Consider the following 23,460-nt stretch of genomic DNA (forward strand, 5'->3'; position numbering starts at 1 on the left):
GGATATGTGAGCCGCACTTTCTCAATGAGGAAATTAATCATCTAAACCACGCACTTCAGGCAAATGGCTACTCCAGAAATGAAATCCGAAGAGCAATCAAACCCAGGATGAATCAAACAACCAAGGAAAAACAGTCTCCTACAGGAAAAGTGTTTTTGCCATATATCAAAGGAATTACTGATCAGATGGGAAAGCTTATGAAAAAGCATAACCTTCAAGCAGTATTCAGACCCACCCGAAAAATACAACAGATGCTACGATCAGCAAAAGACAGTAGAGACCCCCTCACCTCTGCAGGAGTATACCGTATACCCTGCAGCTGTGGACAAGTTTACATCGGGACCACAAAGCGTAGCATCCAGACAAGAATAAAAGAACATGAAAGACACTGCAGACTTGGACAACCTGAAAAATCAGCAGTGGCTGAACATAGCCTAACTCAAACAGGGCACAGTATCTTATTCCAGGACACCAAAATACTGGACAACACTTCCAACTACTTTGTCAGACTGCACAGGGAAGCCATTGAAATTCACAAGCATAAGCAAAACTTCAACAGGAAAGAAGAAACCTTAAGAATGAACAGAGCATGGTTTCCAGTTCTGAAAAACACCAGGCTAACAAAACATTCTATCCCCGACAATAGCCCTGCAGAGAAGATTAGCACATCAAGTACCAATCCATAAGCAAAAGAACCTCCTCAGGATACAGTAAAGCCTCCCTCCATTAGCATTCCACACCCTGGGAAACTCTTACAGGATGACTCAGCTCAACCCCACCCCTCCTGAGTAGATACAAATGACCTACATCTTTTCCACACTGTGACACTGAGAGATCTCTGTCTTTTGGTGCTACACCTCTGAAGATGCCAGCCACAGCTGCTGGCGAAACGTCAGGAACTACAATGCCAAGACCACGGCAATACAGCCCGGAAAACCCACAACAGCCATCGTTCTCCGGCAGTGAAAGCCTTCAACAATACAAACAAAAATAAAAATTGTTTCAGAACAGCAAAGGGTGAATTTGTTTTTTCTTCTAAAAAAAAATCTAGAACTCTTGTGGGACTTTATAGAAAATTATGCAATTATAAATACAAATAAGGCCCTTCTTGTATGGAATGTGTTAGGAGGAGGACATACTGTGACCCTGATCTTGTGTTTTCTTTCAGGCACAAGAATGCTCATATGAACATGGAGCTCTCCAAAGTATAAGGGCTACCTCATGCACATTCTTTGCATGCATAGATCTGCTGATCCCTTCCAGTGACATGAATTGGGACTATTTGCACATTGAAAGAGTTCCATGAGTATATATATCAGAAGACACACAGGGCAATCAAGGAAATTTGCTTTTAAGACATCTTCATTTGTAGGATCATGAGGCAATCAAGAATTGTGAAGAGTGACTTAATATCTCTACTGATTCACAGTGTTTCCCAGAGACAGGATAGTTTAGGAAACACAGAATAAATACGGAAATTTATTTGTATGTTATCAATTAAATGCAATAAAGGCCATTTGTGAATATCTTCCCAAGACTAACAGTTTTTCTTTTTTTTAATGCATCAGTTGTTTGTACTATCTGTTTTCTTCTTAGTGTGTAGGCTTATTGTGTTCTTATTCTTTTATGATTTTATTTATTGTTGAATATTGTCATAAAAGGCAATTCAAACATTTATTTATTTTTTTAAAACATGCAAAAAGAAAACCACATACAAATGTTATTGCAGATCATAATCTATACTGAAGACTGCTACGCCATCTATGAATATTGCAAAAGGAACAGTAGACAAAGGGGCTGAAAAGCACATTTACAGTGGATACTAAGGACTGACCCAGATGATCAAGTGGCTATGGAGTGGTCACTTGGTATCCCATGGCATAGAGGCTATGCTGTGTAGGCATGCGTGTTCATGTGAAACCCCTGGGTTTCACCTGGCTACTGCACACCCACATTTGTACAGTAAGAGATTTGCAAGGTATACAACAGTGAATTGGTATACACAAGCAACATGACCAATGGTTCTTTATGTAAGCCTATTTGTGGGCTCTATCATGTAACTTTTAAGTGTTGTTAATGTTGTTCAACAGAATAATCATTTCTAAATAAAATAAGAGCCCCGTGGCTCAGAGTGGTAAATTGCAGTACAGCAGCCCAAGCTCTGCTCACGAGTCGACCTGAGTTTGATCCTGGTGGAAGCCAGGTTCAGGTAGCCAGCTCAAGGCTGACTCAGCCTTCCATCCTTCTGAGGTCGGTAAAATGAGTACCCAGTTTCCTGGGGGTAAAATGTAGATGACTGGGGAAGGCAATGGTAAACCACCCCATAACAAAACGTCTGCCAAGAAAACGTCGTGATGCGACATCCCCCCGTGGGTCAGTAATGACTCAGTGCTTGCACAGACTACCTTTACCTTTAAATAAAACATGCATTCCAATCTACTCAACATTTTCTTTGAAAACGTAAAAGCCAGCCCTGTAGCCCCCTTTTCTTTTGCTCCTTTATGCCCTTGGTGCTACTCTAGTTCCAGACAAGGTGCACTCTTCTCCTGCTCAGGACCATTCTTGTGGCCACCACTGTGGCAAGCTGGCAGCCCTTTCAGCTGCTGCTGTAGTATGCTGGCTGCATGGACTCCATGCAAGGCAGGCCAGCAGCCACCATTGCTGTGAGTAAGCCACGTTTTGATCCCCCCCCCCCATTGGAGGGACAGGATTAGGGATGCCAGGACTGGGGTCCTCTTCAGGGCCATTTTTGCTTCCCAGACTGCCCCTGATCTTGAAATCTGTTTTATGCCTGATACCATCTGATCCAGTTAGTCTACAATACATCCCGGTCTCCCTTTTAAGATCCTACATGCTGCACATGTTGGGCCTTTCCCACCATGCCATTTTTTATCCCCCTCTTTTGTTTGTTTGTACCAAACTTCTGGCCTGATGAAGAGTTTTGAGGAATGTGAAAATTTATGTGCTTAGGTTGGTCCTAATCAAAAGGTATTTCACACCTTTTGTGTTTAGAATTTTTCTATGGACCTACACAGCTACCTACATTCCAGTCTATTCTGACTTTGAGACTCTTTAATCAGGAGTGTCTTTGGTCTCCAATTCTATCATCCTCATTCATCAGAAGTTTCACAGATAAAAGAACTCTCCCCTTGCCACATTGTCTACCTAGAATGCCCTCCAGACATCAACCATCTGCCAGCTCTCTTTTCCTTCAAACCCCAGCTTAAAACCTGCTTCTTCCCTCATTTAGTCCCAAAGCACAGTTTAAGCCAAGCCGAAGTATGTGTGAATACCATTTTTGTTCTTTTTTTGCTTATGTAGCTATGAGAACTGCATGCGCATTGATGTAGTTTATATATAATTTTAAGTATTCAGAATTATTGTGCAAAGCACTTATGTCATTCTTGACTGTAAAGTAAAAGGCCTCTAAAAACTTTTTCAAAACACTAGCACCATCTAGTGTATATTAAAGCAAAGTATGACACAGTGCAATCTCTCAGCAACAACCTTTCTGGTGGTGGTGGAAAGTGCAATTAATAGTGATCCCTGCTGGGATTTTCAAGGCTAGAGACTAACAGAGATGGTTTGCCATTGTCTATCTCTGCACAGCAACCCTGATTTTCCTTGGCAACCCTGGTCGTCCTTGGCAATTTCCCTTCCAAATACCAATCTTACTAACCAAGGCTGACTCTGCTTAGTTTCCATGATCTGATAAGCTATCTTGAGCAATCCAGGTCAGGGCACTACCTTTCTGCACAACAGCAATCCAAGCAAGCTACACGAAGATGCAGCACTAAAGGAACTTTTCCAAGCAAGTTTTATTACCATGTGAGTGAACTGAGCAATGGCCAGCTAAATACAGAGATGGTGTGGCATTCTGATATGTTGCTAAACCAAATATCCCATATATCCTGTAGTAAGATTCAACTGGTCACTTTACTGATCAGTTTTTTTAAATCATTGTTATTATTCCTGATTCCTGAGCATGAGTATATGGGAAGAAAAGGGAAAGACATAAAATCAGAGTATGCTTTCGTGTTAACATGGAGGAGATTCAGGGAAGCACAAAGTTTGTTAAAACAGGAAATCAACATTTTAGTAAGTGGAGAATTTCTGACAGCTTACACAGACTAACTTGTTTGGCACTTTCTTTTTTAATGAATGGTGTGAAGTATTTATCTAGTTTTTAAAAATACCTAAAACCCAGCATTGCTTTACCTTTTATTGTCGAACATTTTTTCCATTTCCCAATAAAGTAGCTTGTGCTAATATGGCTGCATTAAAATACATTTTCCCCTTGCAAATAACTATATTACAAGGCAGGAGTGCTGAGTTTTAACCCTAACTGTGCGATTCATTATTATCAATTTATTCTGAATATATGGTCATAGGCCTTAAGCATAATTAAACATGATTAAAATCAGATACAGATATACAATCACCAAATAGCAATACATTAAAAATATGAGATCTACAGAGTAAAAGGTGAACTGTAAATAATAATACTTTACAAAATAGATTTTTAAAAGCCCATATAGTTAAGATTCAGCATCCTATTATATAAAAGGCAAGCTGTATTGGTGACGACTCACCTTTTATCCTGGTACGCCTCCAGAGGCTGCTGCCATGATGGAAAGATCAGGAGAGGCAGCCTGTCCCTCTGGAGGGCGCTCTGATTTCTAGAGCCTGTTTTTTTTAAAAAATGGGCTTAGTTGCTAGTTTAAATATAAAGGAGAATTTAAAAAATCTTTATTCAGATTCTGAGCGCAAATGATAATACAGAAACTCTCCTAAATACTAGTTTAAGACTAATTTTGGCATTTCAATGAAATTATAATTGCCAAAAATTTCACCACCAAGACCGTTGTTTATGGATCAATGTCCTCCAGTAAATAAGAAATCACCCACGGCTCCAATGGGAAAGGGTATTTAAATAAAATAAGGAATATCCAGTAGGACTTAAGAGCAGTCTATTGAGAAAAAAACAATAAGAAGTGGACAAAAGTCTCTACCATAACCAACACACATGCACAGAGTCTGTCTGAATAAGAAATTTGGGGAAGCATTTAATCTTGCAAGAGTAAAAACAAACCTAAGAGTTGGAATTGTAAGATAGGTTAAATACGTGCGCGGGGGGAGGGGGGAGGGTTAAACAGAGGAGGAATCCTTAAAGCGAGAGGTGAACAAACACGTCAAGCTCGGGCAACTGTATTATCTCTATCCACATTGAAAGCTTCCCGCTTAATCAATCTCCAAGCCTCTTGTTGAGTTACCTTATTAAGCATCAAGAGAAGGAGACCAAGCAAATCCAGCTTCTCAGCTATTAACTTTAACCAAGTATTTCTATAATTTTCTTCCTTAATTAGGTGAAGGAGACCTCAGACTATGGCTCTTTCAGTGTCCTTAACATGAGGCCAAGAGGCATCTATATCTCCTTAGCAATGATTTATGTTTTCTCTGTGTTAATAAAGTGCTTAGTAATCAGGAAAAAGGCCCCAAGCATCTTCTTAACATAATATTCTTGCAGTACAGTGCCAGTAGCCCAAATCACAAGCATATTTTTCCACCACTATGTAATAAATGGGAGGTTCTCTTTCTGCGCATGGGTGAATGTGTCATCATGCTTTCACAGGTAAAAAACACAGTAAACCCAGTGTCCAGAAATTATGATATTCCAGCACCAGAAGTACAATCTCAGAAAACGTGTAGACCATGCACAGCAAATGAATAACGAACCAGTGTTTCTTGTACCAAAAGCATGGTTACATAACAGATTTAAATTGCTTTAATAGTAATTTCTTCTTCCAAGAGAATTATAGTTCTGTGACAGGGTCAGAAATCTCTAACAGAATTCTCAACATGCTCACAAACTACAATTTGCAAGATTCTTGGGGGGAGGGTGATAGCACACTCCTCTAAAACTGCTGTAGATACGCCTTTATTTTGAAGAAACGTCTTCTGAGACCATGACTTTCCTTTTCTGGAAGATCAAAAAGAGTCCAGTAGCACCTTTAAGACTAACCAATTTTATTGTAGCATAAGCTTTCGAGAATCAAGTTCTCTTCGTCAGATGCATGGTACAGAAACTGGTCAAATATAGAAGAGGAGGGGGGAGGAGGGGAGGAGAGAGAAGATGCAATTGTGGGGGGGAGAGGGAGGATGCAACTTTTCTGGAAAATGAGCTCAAACCTTTACGGCAAAACAGCGACATCTAGTGGGCAATGTAAGTGTGCATGGACGGACAACCCAGAATTTATAGCTAGATGTTTAAAAGGTACTCAAACAGTGTAATCCTATGGAGAGTTACTCCAGTCTAAGGCCATTGAAGTCAATGGGCTTAGACTGGAGTAACTCTCCATAGGATTGCACTGTAAGATGGATACAACCAAACCCTCTCCATGATTTTCAAACCAAGATTTTATTCATATAATATATACACACACAAATAATATAATTATGGCTACTAGTACCTTAAAGACCAACTAGATTTCCAGGGTATGAGTTTTCGAGAGTCAAAGCTCTGTTCATCAGATGAACATTAACACTCGAAAGCTTATCCCCTGGAAATCTAATTGGTCTTTAAAGTTCTACTGTACCCAAGTCTTGCTCTTCTACTACAGACCACTACCCACCTGCAACTGTTCCACAACTATGTACATATGTGTGTGTCATAAAGTCACAACTGACATATGGTGACCTCAGCAAGGGACTTTCAAGGCAAGTGAGAAGCAGAGGTGATTTGCAACTGCCTTCCTATGTAGAGTCTTCCTTGGTAATCTCCAATCCTGGTACAAACCTTGCTTAGCTTCTGAGATCAGGCTATGCCACGGCACCTTCCCTCCCATTTCACACTATGGGTTAGCATATAAGCAAACACACATTGTAACGTGTGTTTATTTTATGATAAAACTCATATGATTACTTTGTATCTCAGGGCTGCTACATATGCAAATAAAATAAAATAATAATGACACAATCGTATGCAAGTCAATCTGATATATTAACAATCCAAACCTATGCATGTTTGAACAGATGCTCCAAGTTCAATGAGACTTACTCCCAAGTTAGTGAGCATAGAAATGAACGGAACTGAAGTGTACAGAATTGTACAACAAGAAATGCTGAGCTTAACAGTGGGTCCATATAACAGTGGCAAATGCAAAAAGCGTAATATTGCTTAACAGTTTTAATTCAAGACAAGGTCAAGGCTTCCACTGGTTTTAATGTAGCGTGAGTATAGGCTGGGTGCCCCCCCCACTCTCTTATTATGGAACCCCCTTTTCCCTCTCCAGTTATTCCATGCTGCCCACTTGGATGTTTGTCAGCTGCTTCTGATTTTTATCAACTACCCCAGATTCTGACACCATTGGACTATTACATTTTTCATTACCATTTTAAGGGATTGCTTTCATTGATCTTTTTAAAGTCACTTTGAATTCTGATTCAGGGAAAACAGATAGCATAGAAATGTTTTAATAAATAAATGTTAAATTTTATGGAAGCTTCAAGAATTTTTTTTAGACACTGCAATTAATCTCCTTCTCAGAGAAAGTACATTAGCCTGTGATGTACACATGGCCGTATGTGTTACTCTCCCCTTTGGGAAGGGCTTTTAAAATCTTATATGAATAGCAGCTTCACTGGAACAAAAAGGTGAAGGCATGTTACACACAAAGCCATTACCCATTTTGTGTCAGCAAACAGAATGTGTACAATAGCTCTGAATCAAAGCTTTGAAGCAAGTGTAAGTAAAAAAAATTACAAGTTTTGTTTTTGGGGGACTCCAAACAAGTTGATGGGCAAGAATTCTTTTTGACTCTTCAGACTGTCTATCCCCTTTTGAACTACTATTATAGAGATTAATTTTTTTGTCTAATGTTACATATCAAGTGACCAGGAACTAAGCATACGCGTACTTTATCATCTCAAGATTTACTCAGGCCATCTCAGGGCTGCTTCCTTATGGAGGTTTATCTCTGCTTTGGCCACCAAATGGCAGTGCTTTTTTTTTAAGTATCCATACCATGCTGTGGTATAACTGCTCCAGTCATCTCCCCACCTTTTTTATCCTCCTGCCCAAACCTGCTTTTCTTCAATGTTTTTGGGAAGATCAGAATGGGACAAGGTCATGCCCACACTGGCACCATTTTCTTTTCTTTGGTCCCTCACTGTTAAATTACTATAGTGTTATAATGTTACTATAGTGTTATAATGTTCCACTCTATTGGCATAGAATGGAAACACATGAGACGAATTTCACATGAAGAGCACTTGATTGGTCCCGCAAGCTTTCCTGGGAATGGTAGTCTTACCCCCACCCCCATCTCTCCAAGCAACTGGAGGAAAACCAAGTGAAGTGGATTTTCTTGGGAAGAACAGTCGCTCAGTTGGAGAGATTTTCTTTCAAAGAGATTCTATCAAACAGAGACTGGAGAGATTGATTCTCTTTCAAAAATCCAGTCGGCTGGTTTTCCTTCAGGAGCTGAGAGACAGGGCAGCAGGGGGGATGTAACAGGACCCTGCTGAGAGAAGAAGAATGGGAGAGACTGGATTTCTCTCTTGCTCACAAAATACCTTGGCTTTTTTCCTGCCTCTTGTTACATCATTCCCCACCCCCATCCCAAGACAGGATTTTTGAAAGAGAGAAAGAGTGTGTGTGTGTGTGTGTGTGTGTGTGTGTGTGTGAAAGTCTCTCCAGTTGCGATTCTCCCCAGCTGAGAATCACATTAAGCGGCTGTGGGGGTTTTTAACTACAATTCCCAGGGATCCTTGCAGGATCCAACACTCGCCTGTGTGTCTCATGTGTTTTGACCCATTGTCTCATAGTTTCTCTGAATTACCAGACGTAGGGGTTTTTTTTAAATGTAAGTCCCTGCTCCATTGGTTTCCCTCTATATGCTTACAACAAAAGGGCTTCTTTTTTTCTTTTTAATGCAAGCTGAGAATTCAGAAGAACCAATAAATCAAGGCTACAGTGTTATAATGCTCTAGTAGGCTAGCAATGGCTTTAAAAACCTGAAAAGGCCCTCTACTACTGGTGGCAGAGATGGTAGCCACAGAGGCTGAGGCAAGTAAAGTATGGGGTAAATTGCCACAGGGACTTTCCACTGGCATTGGAAATGCCTCTGCATTTCAAGCAGCCACAAGAAGAATCATTACCATGTAGAAGCAGCCCAGATCACTGTCTGCTGGGACAGACTTACCAAGCTTCTGATCATTTCAGAAGAGCAGATCTCTTCTGCCCTCTTGTAGCTCTTTTGGCTCTGCTGCCAAAATTGCTTCTCTTGTTCTGACATATATTCCAATTCTGTAGAGGCTTTGTCTCAGATCTAAATTCTTTTCATCTGGGAGTATGTCTCTGCCCTAGTTTACCCCATATTCTCAATTCCCTTCATTCCTGGCCACTTAGATTACTTGGAGGAGTAATCAGCTTGGAGGAGTCGGGTATTTCTCAGAAGAGCAACCAGAACAACATAGAAACAAAATATGATCACTTACCCAAATTTTGTGGCTAGACTACCACCCAACGAAGAACCAATGATTATTCCTATTCCAAAACATAATCCAAGCTTGCCTAGAGCATCAGCATGCTCAGCAGGAGTTGTCAAATCTGTTATGACTATTTGAGCGCCTACAAATGTAATAGAAAATAACAGCTAAGTAATGTAGATTAAAAAGCTTTTCCTTTGCAAATATGATAATTTTGTCAAAGGGACTTGTCCCACGAACTTCTTCAAAGCCGCTGGGTAGAGAGTATCATTAGGCTTTATTGTATCCATTCAGTTTCTTAAAGCTTTCTTTGGTGTGTCCTAAGCAACCCTAAGCAGCTTTCATCTTTGCAAATCATCAGTGTTGGTAACTTTGCGGTCACAGATTTCCTTCTCAGTAGAGACTGAAACAAAATAAGTATTGAGCAGTGCTGACTTCCTTCAGCAGTGGCACTGCTTTTGAGCTGAGCAGCAGGCTCATTCTGTCCTTTCTTCTTTTGGTTTCTACCATATCCTTTTTGACGGAACAAAGATCAGAAAACCAAAGGCCCAAAATGAGTTGTTCAAGGATATGTGTTAGGGAATCTCATCAAGTGCTCGGGTGGGGCTGAGAGAGCTCCAGAGAGCTGTGACTGACCCAAGGTCACCCAGCTGGCTTCAAGTGAAGGAGTGCTGAATCAAACCCAGTTCTCCAGATTAGAGTCCCACACTCTTAACCACTACACCAAACTGGCCTCCATTTACCCTTGAGGGGGCAATTTACAATAAGCAAATGGCAAGGAGACCGGCTCAATCCTCACCCACAGATCTATGAGATCTGTTTGCAGATCCCCTTTTGTCATGTCTCTTATAGCCCTCATTGAGATAGTAAACTTTTATTTGGGATATAGCTCTATACAGACTACAGTGTGGACTCACATGATTGCCTGCTCCTCCTCCCCAAAAGTTTCCTGTACGCTGAAAACTACTAAGTCAGGAGAAACTAACAAGTTTGTTTCCTTCTACAGCTGAACCCATGAGATCCCCACTTGCAGTCTGAAATCCTACTGCCCTTGTATCAGTAAAAATCGCAATGAGAACTGGGCCATTATTAGAGGTCATATTAACCTAGGCCTTTTCCACATGGCATTTTACAACCCCAATCTGCTTCCCATGTTCTCCAGAGTTCCACATGTGTAAGGAAGTCATGGGACGCAGATACAACATTTATCCATTTTTCTCCTGTTTTTTGTCCTGCGCACATTCACGATTTATTTTTAAAGCTGTTGCCTTGTCGATGCTGCAGTGTGTTAGGTCTGTGTGAAACACCATACTCCCATTCTTCTTCTTGCCCCCCCTCCTTTCCCTCAGGAGCTGACTGGTCTGTCTGCTGGTAACCACACCCACCCTCCTCAGCTGCATGAACTTTTTTCCACAATTTTCTTTTCTTTTTCGAAAGGGCAGTAATGCTTGGACGTTACTGCACTTATATTCCTTCTAATTTGTAAATTCTAAATCTAAAAAAATACTGCCAAAATCTTGGCTAGCATACAATTCGAAACTGCTGCGAACAGTGTGAAAGGAGTGGGTACCAAGCCAAAGCCACTGTGAATGCTCTGACTGCTCAGAAATGGCGCTTCAAACTGTAAGTGTGAAAGGGTCCCAAATCACCTCGAGGTCATGCAGTGCAGAATGCTAGGAGCCCAAGCCAATCCAGCACTTGAATACTCAGTATTGTGGGCTTAAAGTGTACTGTGCGGAATGGGCCCTAGTCAAGATACTGGGCTTTTCAGCACTGGTACCCTTTCCCATGCTTCCTCTCCAAGTAAGCTCACTAGGCCAGATTTAATATCACTTAAAGTGCTTTTACTCTATCAAGAATGTGAAGGGTGAGGCAGATTGCTGTTTTGATAGTGATAAGAAATATCTCCCACTGTTCAGGGTGTGTGTTCAGATTCAGATTTATTCACTCTATCACTAGTACAAATTGAAGAATCAGAAAAATTTACATTAAATAAAAGATACAAAAAGTTGATCCTGCTACACAGCAGTCAAAATTTACTAAAATTTAAAATCCCGACAGATTTTGCAAGCTGCTTAAAAGAATTTTACACAGCTGATAGTAATCTGCTGATTAACACCCATTAGAAGCATCTTTAAAATATCAACTTCAGAACAGCCTGAAAAGCTTTTAAGCAATGGGGTAATTATATTTGAACAAATACTCTGATAAAAATGGCAATAGAACAGGACATGTTCCACTGACTCCACCTCTTCAATGCCACAGGGACAGGCTTTCTCCTTCATGAGGATCTGTTGGTGGTGTCGTTTTGATTTTTAAATTGGGGTTTTCAAGGAATGTTATGATCATTTCTGTGTAGTACTAAGTTTCTGTTAGGCTATGTTTGTGGAGAATAAAGACAATAAAAAGTAAAAATAAGGAAAAAGCTATCTAGAAAATCTACCCTCCCCCGTTTGGTGATCAGTTCCAGATCACCCCACACTAGATTATATCAGTCAGACCTTTATTTGCATACAACATCAACATCAAATCTATGCTTTAAACGAAATGTGACAGTAGCATTCCCTGGTCTGATTCAAGCCAAGACTTATGTTGACTGATTTTAAAACTGGCGTGTTCTCATGACATTACCTGGCAGTGCATGCATGAAGACAAATGGAATCCTGGACAGAAAGAGCAGCAGTACATTGGTGGACATAGAAAGGAGCAAGAAGACCAAAGATGAAGCTACATATGACAGAGTCAGTGCAGCTCTGGCTCCAAATTGGTCAGAAAACCTGGTGAAAATGACACAGAGAGGAAAAGAAATGAAACTGTTTGTAGAGTAATAAAAACAGAACCACCAAATTACAAAGGCCGAGGTGCCATTCGAATAAGTTACAGATCATGCTGAGCAGATGTTTTTAAAAGGTTCACAGGAATCAACTAGGGAGAGAATATGAGAGGTATGACAAATGACTCCTTTAGAAAAAATGGTGTGGAATATAGTCTCACTTCAAGAGGAAGAGGCCAAGACTGTCCCCTTTTTGAAATATCTTCTGATAAACAAAATGACAAACTGTCAAGTATAAGCAAATTACTACCAGCTAGACTCTGTTAAAGGGTTCTCCTGATCAGGGCTTTTTTTCAGGGGGAACGCGGTGGAACAGAGTTCCGGCGCCTCTTGAAAATACTTGGCAATAGTGCATGGAAATAATATTATTTCAAAGAATCCCGTGTGTTTCTTCCTCATTTCCTTCTTGAGAGTTCCGCCACATCTTTTCCAAGAAAAAAACCTCTGCTCCTGATGATCCAGGTGTATTGAGTGGGCCTTTCCAAAAGGGACCCTCCCACAGCTAGTGATCAATTACTCCCTTGGCATCTAAGTAACAAACATTGTTTCCTTGGCATTAAAATTACTTACGTTTTAAGCCAGGAAAGTAGTTAAAAGTCTGCAGGTATAGTCTTGTCATTTTTATTATCTGGCATTTTAGTTGCCCGAGAGTTGTTAAATATCAAGCATTAGTAGTGTTAGACGATGATTTTGCCAAAGTTGCACCTCGCTGGAACAACTAAGCATACGCTTAGGTCATTTGCACCAAAATCAACAGGGATTAACACTGATTAGATCATGCTCTAAATTATTATGAATAATGTGTGCATAAGAACTTCGTTCAGCAGCAAGAAGGCAGCAGCTATACAAATACCGATTTATAAGGCCAGCAATGTGGTTATGTGAAAAACCACTTTAAACAAAGATGAAAGAATTCACAACCAGCTTTCTACACCTACCATTTTCACTCCCTTCCCCCATATGTATAGTACAGAGACAACTTTTCCAAAAAAAGAACTATTATGAGAGCACCATGACAGGCTTTCAACCTTGCCTACTAAACTAGTGGCTGAACATCCAGCATGTGACTCGCCTGTATTAGACACTCTTACACAGCTCACTAATGCCATCACCTCTCAAATAAAGCCCCATTGTGCTTCAATGGATGGGAAGAACTCCTGGACAAGAGGTTTACTGCTCTTTAGTGCTGACATGCACCTGATCTGCCATGTTTGTATTCTGATACACCCTTGCCTGGTTCCTTTTTTCCTGTTCCTACTTCTGCAACAGTAGAAAGGTGCTTGATTAACGTTTCTTCTAATGTGATACCACAATGGCCATTCTAATCCACTATTTACAAACTTAAAAACACAAAAGAAGTAAGAAGGACCATCAGTTATGCTATAATCTTTTTACTCTCTTTTCTGTCCTGGAACATTTATGTCGTATGCCCAGCCTCCTTGCTGTTTCCTGCATTGATCCAGGCTCAGTAGCAATCAAAATGTGAGAAATAGTGAATATATGGTCTGCCTGTTATTACATTATATAGGACTAATAATTCTGTTGCCGTTTTAGGAAATCCAGATGGCTATTTAAATTATTTTTATGACCTAGGAATAACATGGCACTGTTAATTCCAAATAATTCTGACATTCCATGTGGTTCAAAACTATGGCTGTTATATTTACCTCCCAAAAATAGGACTTCCCAGAAGCTGAAGAACACCAAAGAGTGTTTGCAAGTAGCCAAATCCAACTGCATCTAAACCCAGGCTAGTTGCTAAATACTAAAAGAGAAAAAAGAGAGGGTATGTACATTATATTTTGAAATACTGAATTCTAAGTAAGTCTGCAGGGAAGTCAAGGCTCAGTCTTTTAAGTCTGTATGCCCAGGATTAGTAATAACAAGTGATCAGTCACCCTTCCAGCCAAAATAAAGCAAGCCTGGAACTAATTTTTAATGACATCCTATAACATAGGCCCCACTGTTTACCAGAAAAGTCTTGGAGGGGTCCATACTGCAACCCTTTGTTGTAGCTTAGTCATTCCTTTTCTGCACTCAGCTTCATGCAAAACTATAATAGTAGGTCCACATAGCAGTGGAAACTGGACCACCGAAAAAACTTCTGATTTTTTCTGTTCTGCCCATGACTTTGCCCCCTCCCAGTGTTCCCTGACATCGGCAGAGTATCCCTCCATGATTTTTTAAAAAGTGAGTTGATTTACATGACAACTGCGGAGCAGTATATCACTACTTCTCAGTGTGGCTCACCCAAAAAGCCTCTATTTTGCATGCAGAAGGTCCCACTTTTAATGCCTGGAACCTCTGTTAAAAGGACCAAGCTAGCTGCTGCCAGTCTGAGTACACAATGCTGAACTTGATGGACTGGGGATCTGACTTGGTATGAGGCAGCTTCATGTTTTGCTGCTATTAAGCAACAAAACCACTAACTGCGTCCAGTTCCCAGGGAACAATTTGTAGAACCCCCACCCTATAAGGCACTCACATTTCAGGAATTTCTGGTTAGAATTTCAATCTCAAATCAAATTTTCTTATCAGAAGCCACGTGCTGAGAAATGGCACTAATTCTTAATAATATACTGAGCTGACTTTTATTCAAAAGACTGGCAGCTGTCCATGCAATGCTTGGAGGTAGAAAGCTGGGAAATGGACAAGAGTGAACGATGAACAGGAAGGATCAACAAGAACAATAGTGCAACAACTATGGACATTGCATTTCTATTTCATAACAATAGAAAAAAAACAGCCTTGCACTTGCCTGTAATTGTTATTCATCGAGAGAACTTCTTTGCAGGTATACATGGGACTATGCATGAGCAGTCTGGCTGTGGAGGTGTAGAGGACAAGATTCTAGAGCTTTCTAGCTGAAAACAGAGTGCTTCCCCCTAGCCCTCAGCATATGTCAACAGTTTCCTGCCCAAACCAGCACATGACGGGGGGCACTCCTCCCTCAGTCTCCCCTTCACTGCCATGGAGGAGTCAAGCTACCAGAGCAGCCCATAGTGAGGAGAGAAAATCTGTGCCTGCCCAGAAGATATCTCAATGAACAAGTTACAGGTAAGTACAATCTAGTTTTCATTGTTGAGATCCCACAAGCTTACCTACATGTAGGAGGAGGGTGTGGATTGATCTGTGAAATAATGGGTGTAATACAGCCTTTCCCACAGATGCTTCTGTCCTGGAATCTACGTGAATGGTGCTTCATAAAGGTGGTGAGGACCAGGTTGCTGCCCTGCAGATGTCCAGTACTGCAACTAGGGATATGCCCTTCGGGTTTGAGATTTGGGGTTTAACCTGAATTGGGCCCAATTCGGCCCAATTTGGTATTATTGAATCAGCCTCAGCATTGCTGAAGCGATTTGGTAATACCTAAGTAAAGCCTACCGAAGTGCTTCAGAACGCTTCAGTAAGCTTTGGGTAGCGCAAACAGCACTCTTCCCCTTACCATTCCCGCAAGAGAAAAAAGTGCTTTGTGTGTTTTTTTAGCCGATAGGAGGGGGGGAGAAAGGAGTTGGAGTAAAGTTGTAGAAGGAAGAGGAGGGAGGGAGATGAGGGAAGGGAGGGGTGAATCTAAGAGTGTCCAATCCTGCAGCAGTTCTCCTTCCAGCCAATGGGGATTTGCTGGAAGGAGAGTGCCTTTTTAAAATTGCTGCAGGGATTCAATTTGGAGGATAGGGGCAAATTTTGGGGGGGTTATAATATGGCCCCCTGAAGTCTAATCTCTCTGAAACTTGGGTTGTTGTGAAAGGAGAGTTAGGAGAGGGTCCCCTACAGGTTTGGTGCATTTTGCTTGCAAAATGCCACCCCCAGCCACCTAGGAACCCCCCAATTTTCTACATAGGAAATAATGGAGATGAGCGAGATGACTCCCTCCTTAGGGAGAAAAGCCTTAACCTTAGTTGTATTTAAAACTACACCAATAAATGACAGGGACTGTACTGGTGTCAGGTGTGATTTTTTTTTTTTGCAATTTACAAGCAACCCCAATAGGTTAGGGTAGAGGTGACTAAATCTATGTGTACAGAAAGCATAAGCCTAGAAGGAGCAGTCACTAAGCAGTCAGAGATGGGCTACCACTACTGGCATGCATTTTGTGAATACTCTAAGCACAGTAGCCAAGTCTAAAGGCAACACTGTGTATTGGTAATGGGAATCACCATATCTAAAACAGAGAGGTTTCCTGCAGTCTTCATGTATGGAAATCCTTCAGATTCAGAACTGTCGACCGGGAATTTATCTGAAGCAACTCCATAACATTCTGAATTTACTAACTCTTAAACTTATTCAACTGTCTAAGATCTAAGATAGGTCTTTTACCACTATCTTTCTTATCAATCACAAAGTAACATGATTAAAAACCTTGAAAATTTTCTGTCTAGGGAACTAGTTGAACCTCTCCTTTCAGAAGAAGTTTAGAAACGTCCACCTGTAAGAGAGGAGAAACTAACAATGAACTGGCATCAGAAAACATATCCAATGGGAGTGATTTAAACTCTGAGAAGAACCTCTTCACCACTATAGCTAACCCACAAGTCCTCAGAAATTTCTTTCCACGATGCAAGGAAGGGTGACAAGAACCTGTCCTCTAGTCATAGTAAGGGTTTTCCCTTGTGGGATGGCTCAGAAGATGTCTGTGCAGTATGCTTGGATTTCTTTCTACCCTGGTAGGGACCAGACTGCTCCTGGGCACTGCAGGGAGGTCTGTAGGGTCTGTTGCTGCGTCATTTGTTGCTGTCTATATGGGTTTTGGTTACTGATGCAGGACATTATTTTGAGGGAAATACCTGGGTTTGTGGGTTACTGCAGGTGGGGCTTTCAAGCCCACTGATTTAGCTGTAACTTTGTTCTTCTAGTTTTGTTCTTTTACTGATTCATCAGTCTTCAATACTGAATAACTCTTTGCCCTCAAAGGGGAGTTTTTCGAGCATGGTCCTGAATTTGTGTGGAAGAGCAGATGATCACAGCCACAAATGCCTCCAGAGGACCACAGCAGAAGCCATGGATCTACTGGAGCAATCGACTGCATGCTTATATGCATTAAGCTACTGCTCGGTCCATTTTACTTCTTCAGCCTGAATCACTTTCACTAATGTCTTTATCTTCTGACAAGATTCTAAGTACTGTGTCATTTTGTCTCAGAGAAACATCTGATATTTGCTCATGATTGCTGTATAATTCACAATTTTAAAAATTAGTACATCAGAATAATACATCTTTCTTCCTATGCCATCCATCTTACAACCTTCCCCATCCAAAGGAGGTGAGTGGTTTTCTGCTGTCTGTCTGGATGGAAGAAATTCAGCTACTAATGGGTTGGCAGGTGGGTGCGTAAACAGGAAATCACATCCTCCTTCTTTGGCCCTATACGTATTTTCAGCTTATGGGCAGAAGGTGCAGCAAACATTGGCTTCAGCCAGATGTTCAAGGCAACCTTACGTAACCCCTGTAAAACCATTATCACTATCGTAGAGAACCTTTAGAGATTGTACAGATTGTATCTGAAGGCTTCAGATTCAAGGCAATCACATCAAGTTCCAGTGCCTTCACTATTCTGAGGAGTTGCTCTGCATAAAGCCTCAGGTCCTGTGATGGCAAAACAGCCATCTCATCTGGAGATGGGTCAGAAGCTACATTGATTCCAGGATTGGATCTAGGGGGAACCTCATCCTCGGAGTCAAAGAGAGGTCACTGCATCAGCTCCGAGGGATGTTGGTTTGAGGTTGACTTGGGAACAGCATCGGTTCCAACAGATGCAGTTGAAACTGAGGGCAGTGGGTTCATGAACTGTTGTGGGTTCCAAGGACCCAACTGCAGATAGAAGACAGAAGGTGGTGTGGAAGGGTGTTGGCACCATTACTGAGGGCCCCAAGGCACTGGAACAGTTTGCAGAGTGGCATAATTTTATCTCAGTTCTGTAAATTTGAAAATGATTGCATATCAATATATTTTATAATTTGATGGTAGGATAACTAGTTATACAAAGATAATTGGTAGAATAAACTGTATAATATTAAAATATTGGTAAGAAGTCAACGTTGCTATTGTTAAGTAAAGTATAAGTGAAAAGTAATGATAAGTAGAAGGGAAATAAGGATTTCTTTTTTCATTTTCTAAATGGTATGACAACTAGCTACATCAAGTAATAAGCATTGTTACGTTAATAATTATCTTTTTTCTTTTTTATTATTACTAATATAACGAACAGAAATAGGTTTGAATTTGGTAGTTCAATTGAAAGAATATAAACTAAATAGGCTTAATTATTACTCTAATCACTATTTTAATATTTATAAAGGTTATGATTTTTGTATTCTTTATTTTAATAATCCTTGTAGCACACAGTTATGTATTTGTTTTGCTTGCCCTCTTTTCTCCCCTTCTTTTCTGTATTCCCTTTTTGATTTAAAATAAAAAATATATTTTAAAAAAGAGTGGCATAATTTTGTGTGATGCTTCACTTCCTGCGGTGGTGGTGAAGCAGCAACATCCACAACATCCTCATCAGAGGAGGTTGCTGAAACAAATACTCTTGGTGCAGGTAACAGAGTATGTGGTGGGGGGGGGGAGGCAAATCCTTATCTGGAGACCTGTTGGATTTGCGTCTGGAAGAAGGCAAGTCTACAACAAGGTAAGGCTTTTGCAGGGTGCTTAGTTTTCTTTTTTGTTTTTTTGTGCTGCAGTTCGAAAGTGATCTCGGCTCCAACATGGGGGCCAGATCCAAGGTCAGAACCAGGGGCACTGAAGTTGAGGAAGATATGCGAGACCTTTTGTCCCGTTCTGCTGACAGCTTTGAAGGCTGTTCTGGAGCCCCAACAGCCTTCCCATATAGGGCTGTTTTTTAATCTGGCCACCTTTCGTTTCTCACCTTAGGTGTGAACAAATGGCATGCTTTGCAAGACAAGGCATTGTAGCCCTCTCTAAGGCATATAAGGCAGAGCTCGTGTTCATCAGACGGTGCCATCTTTGAGCCACAGTAAGGTAAGTCGTAGGAACTATGAGGTACAATAAGCAAGCTAGAAAGAATACACCTACCATCCAAGGCAGCGAAGGGAGGACTGAGGGAGAAGCATTCCCCGCCCACGCACCCATCCCCCGTCACATGCCAGTTTGGGCAGGAAACTGCCGGCATGCGCTGAGGGGTGGGGGTAGCACTCTGTTTTCCGCTAGAAAGCTCCCAAATCTTGTCTGTGTGCACACAGTTCCATGTGTGCCTGTACCGAGATCTCAATAATGAACAACAAAAAATCAGCTCCTGGAAAAATTGGGAATGTAATGGAGTATAATGGAGAAAAAACAGAAAAACTGTGGATTATCAGCACTATTGTTTGGAGCTAACATTATAGCAATGTATATGATGGATGCCAATCGCACCACAGTTGACCTGAGTGAAACCTCTCTCTCATTCTCAAACCACAACTCAGTTTGGATCATAACCAGGTGAGGAAAAATCTTTTGATATGTAGATCCTGAATATGGAACCTGTTCATAATGATTCAGCAAAAAGGTTACAAACAAATGGCACAGTTTTTTGCTCTACTGGTATTAACTGGTCCTCAGTACAAAGGTAAGTACTTCTTTTTCAGAAAGCTAAACATCATGTACAATCTATTTTAGAAGATTGTACTGAAATAGAAATTATGCCATCAAATTGAGCCCACAAGGCTGTATAAATTAACCGGCTACTGTTCAAGGGAGTAATTGGCAGTCTCTACCCTATCCTACACTAGAAAATTATCCTCCATACTTACAGGAACAATCCCAAATTGCATGAACAAACAAGTCAGGCCAATGGTTGTAATCAGATAAGTAGCTCGAATAACCCATTGTCTCGAAGTCACATCTACCGATTTGGTATCATGTTTCCACAAAGACTCTTCTCTCCTTTCCAGATTTTGTTGCTCTCTTTCCAAATGGATATCTAAATTCATGTTGCACCAGAGAAACTATTGAGCACACTGCTTTGCCTGGAGCAAAGAAACATGACAATGAACAACCAGCTAGTATGGAACACAAACTCATTAAATGCAAGGTTCAAAAGTCACATTTCGTACTTTGAGATGAATCACACTACTACATTTGACTGTGCCTTTACAATGAGTATTTTAAGAGGAAGTCTCCTGTTTTTACATAACCAGCTTTGTTAAAAATAACCACTTGGAGAGTCAGACATTTCATATTAAACTGTTTCTCCAGGGAAAAAATATATTATGACTTACTAATCTGAGGATTCCGTGTAGTAAAGAAATTTGTGCTAAGGAATCCAATTATACACAAACCTGTTCAAAGTGAATTTTTGCTAATCTGTATTTCAAAATGAAATTTGGAGACAATTCTGAATACACTCAGTTAATTGAGTTGTTTTAGCACTGGATCTTGACTACGTACAGCAGATGTGCAGTAGTTTATAATCATACTGTTTTATGTATGTTGTTGTTTACATGTAATTGTCAAAACAGAATATGGGAAACAACATTTTAAACCTATCCTCTCTAAAGCAACTCTTTGAGGTGCCAGGCTCAGTGAAGGTTTTAGATATAAACAACAGAACTGGAGCTCAAGCATTTTCACGCACAAATTGCAGTATTAGAACACTTTAAAATTGGAAGTGGTTAGGTTAATATATGCAGTGAGGTTCAACGGATCTCCTTGCAAGTCTGATCCCCCTTTCATTACAGCAGTGGCTTTCTTTCTTTAAAAGGCACTTAGAATCCACAAGATGTCACTTGTGGTATCATGATATAGAAAGACTGTTCAAATCAAGCAGTTCGTAAATGTGTCAATGCTAAAATATTGTGCAAAATCAGTTACAAAATAGGCAACTAAAAGCATTATTCATGATGATCATATTTTTATTGAAGAAAGGGGTTTTACTTACAATCGAAAAGCAGGCTAATGGTAACATTATACTCAGCAGAGCATAAACAGCTTTCCCTGCTTGCATGTACTACCAAAGAATGGTAAAAGCAAACAAAAGCTCACTTCCTGGTTTGTACCTAACAGGGACTGTGTAACAATTATCTAACTAAAAACGAAAGCCAGCTCTTGGTATATCTAATATTCAAGTGGAAAAGCAAATCCATGCAACAGAAAAAAACCACAGTTCAGTTTGCAGAAAAATCTTAGTTTTAAACACCCTTTAGATGGATAATTGTTATACTGTCCCTGTTAGGTACAGACCAGGATTTAATGAATATAGAAACTTGTTGGTTGATAAACAAGTGACACTGTATGATATTAAAGATATTTTGGGCCCTAGTATTTCAGTATTTGAGTATCTCCAGGTTAGAGGGTGTCTATGTGAACTAATACAAAAAAAGAGTTATATTAATTCCTAAAACAGAGTTTGAGGAGCTGCTTTTAGGAAATGATAAGGGTATTATCTCCAGTATGTATTCTTGCTTACTAAGAACAACGTTCAAACCTGATCAAACCCTTCGAAGTAGATGGCAAAAAATACAGGGAACATCTTAAGACGATTCAGCATGGAAATTTATTTTCACTCAAAGCTCTACCTTTATAGTTTGTCTCTCATTTACAGAAAACTTGTTGAAAATGATTTATATGTGGCATTTAACCCCTCTAAGGCTTGCAAAGATGTATAAAACCAATAGACACATGCTGGTTTTGTAATGGATACCAACCAACAAGAGGCACGCTAGGAAGATATAACTGTACCAGAAAAGTTTGTTTCTCCCTGCTACAATCACAATAATCAAACCTATAAATACAGCAGATATAAACAATTTTTACTGCAAAGTGCTGTCAGTGAACAAAGTGCTAAGTGCTTCCAATAAATATACAATCAATACATTAACTACATAAATATATTCAGTCAATACATAAATATTCCAATCAGTCAATAAATAATCCAATCAATAAATAACAACCAGATTCTCAATTGATCTGTCATAAATGGCCAATAGGCTCCAATGAATCCAACGTACATTCCATGTAGAATATCATATAGTTCACAATGCTGTCCTGTGTACCTGCACAAATCAGTCCACAATGAACTCCCGGCTCCGGTATTACAGGCAAATGGTCCAAAATTCAATGGCGTGGTCAGCTCTGTGGGGAGCTGCCTCATGTGGCTTGCCTGACAAATTACTAGCCGTATTTGTTTCACAAAGATAGCTTTCTCAGGGGCAACAGTATTTATATTTAGAGCACGTCACTTGCACCAGAAGTACCTGGTCTGGTCTAGGCAGATACAATGTCCGAGATTCCGAATTGATCTATCATAAATGGCCAATAGGCTCACAATGAATCCAACGTACATTCCGGACATTGTATCACCCAGACCAGACCAGGTACTTCTGGTGCAAGTGACGTGCTCTAAGTGTTGCCCCTGAGAAAGCTATCTTCGCGAAACAAATACAGCTAGTAATTTGTAGGGCAAGCTGCATGAGGCAGCTCCCCATGGAGAAGGCGTGACCACTCCATTGAATTTTGGGCCATTTGCCTGTAATACCGGAGCAGGGAGTTCATTGTGGATACTGGAGATTCAATAGCAAATAGAGAACAGATTTGTGCAGGCACACAGGACAGCATTGTGAACTATATGTTATTCTACATGGAATGTACGTTGGATTCATTGTGAGCCTATTGGCCATTTGTGATAGATCAATTCAGAATCTGGTTGTTATTTATTGATTGGATTATTTTTTTGTCTGATTGGAATATTTATGTATTGACTGAATATATTTATGTATTTAATGTATTGACTGTATATTTATTGGAAGCACTTAGCACTTTGTTCACTGACAGCACTTTGCAGTAAAGATTGTTTATATCTGCTGTATTTATAGGTTTGATTATTATGATTGTAGCAGAGAGAAACAAACTTTTCTGGTTTTGTAATGGAGACATAGCAGATTTCCTTCCTATGTGGTGGACATGTATATGGACCTCCAGCTTTTGGCTGCAAGTAGCAAAAATTATTTCAATTGGATTGGAGGTATAAATCCCTCAGAAACCAGAGATATTACTGCTGAACTATTTACCTAATTTACCTAGAGATCAGCAGATAATTGCCCTTCATATGATTACGAAAATATGGAGAGTCACGAAAGCCAGTAACAAAAGCAACGAAACGTGACATTTTGTTGCTTTTGTTACTTCACATGATTACAGCTGCC

At 40.3% G+C, this 23,460-nt stretch overlaps 1 protein-coding gene across 3 annotated transcripts in view; it reads right to left on the reverse strand.

Annotated features, from left to right (window-relative positions):
- SLC22A18 (solute carrier family 22 member 18) overlaps nt 1–21,282 on the reverse strand; it is a 121,705-nt gene extending 100,423 nt beyond the window's left edge. For 2 of the 3 annotated variants that reach the window (XM_054971600.1, XM_054971598.1), the window contains exons 1-5: nt 21,198–21,282; nt 20,071–20,286; nt 13,990–14,087; nt 12,121–12,266; nt 9,499–9,631 (exon numbers count right to left, since the gene is read on the reverse strand). In XM_054971600.1, coding sequence (XP_054827575.1) covers nt 9,499–9,631; nt 12,121–12,266; nt 13,990–14,087; nt 20,071–20,250 — 557 coding nt within the window. In that variant the 5' untranslated portion in view covers nt 20,251–20,286; nt 21,198–21,282. Of the gene's footprint in view, nt 1–9,498; nt 9,632–12,120; nt 12,267–13,989; nt 14,088–20,070; nt 20,287–21,197 lie in introns of those variants that run through there. The other variant, XM_054971601.1, reaches the window with a different exon arrangement.
- Between the last annotated feature and the right edge of the window lie 2,178 nt (nt 21,283–23,460).

Source organism: Eublepharis macularius, chromosome 2 (genome assembly GCF_028583425.1).
Source record: "Eublepharis macularius isolate TG4126 chromosome 2, MPM_Emac_v1.0, whole genome shotgun sequence".
NCBI classification, from domain to species: Eukaryota; Metazoa; Chordata; class Lepidosauria; order Squamata; family Eublepharidae; genus Eublepharis; species Eublepharis macularius.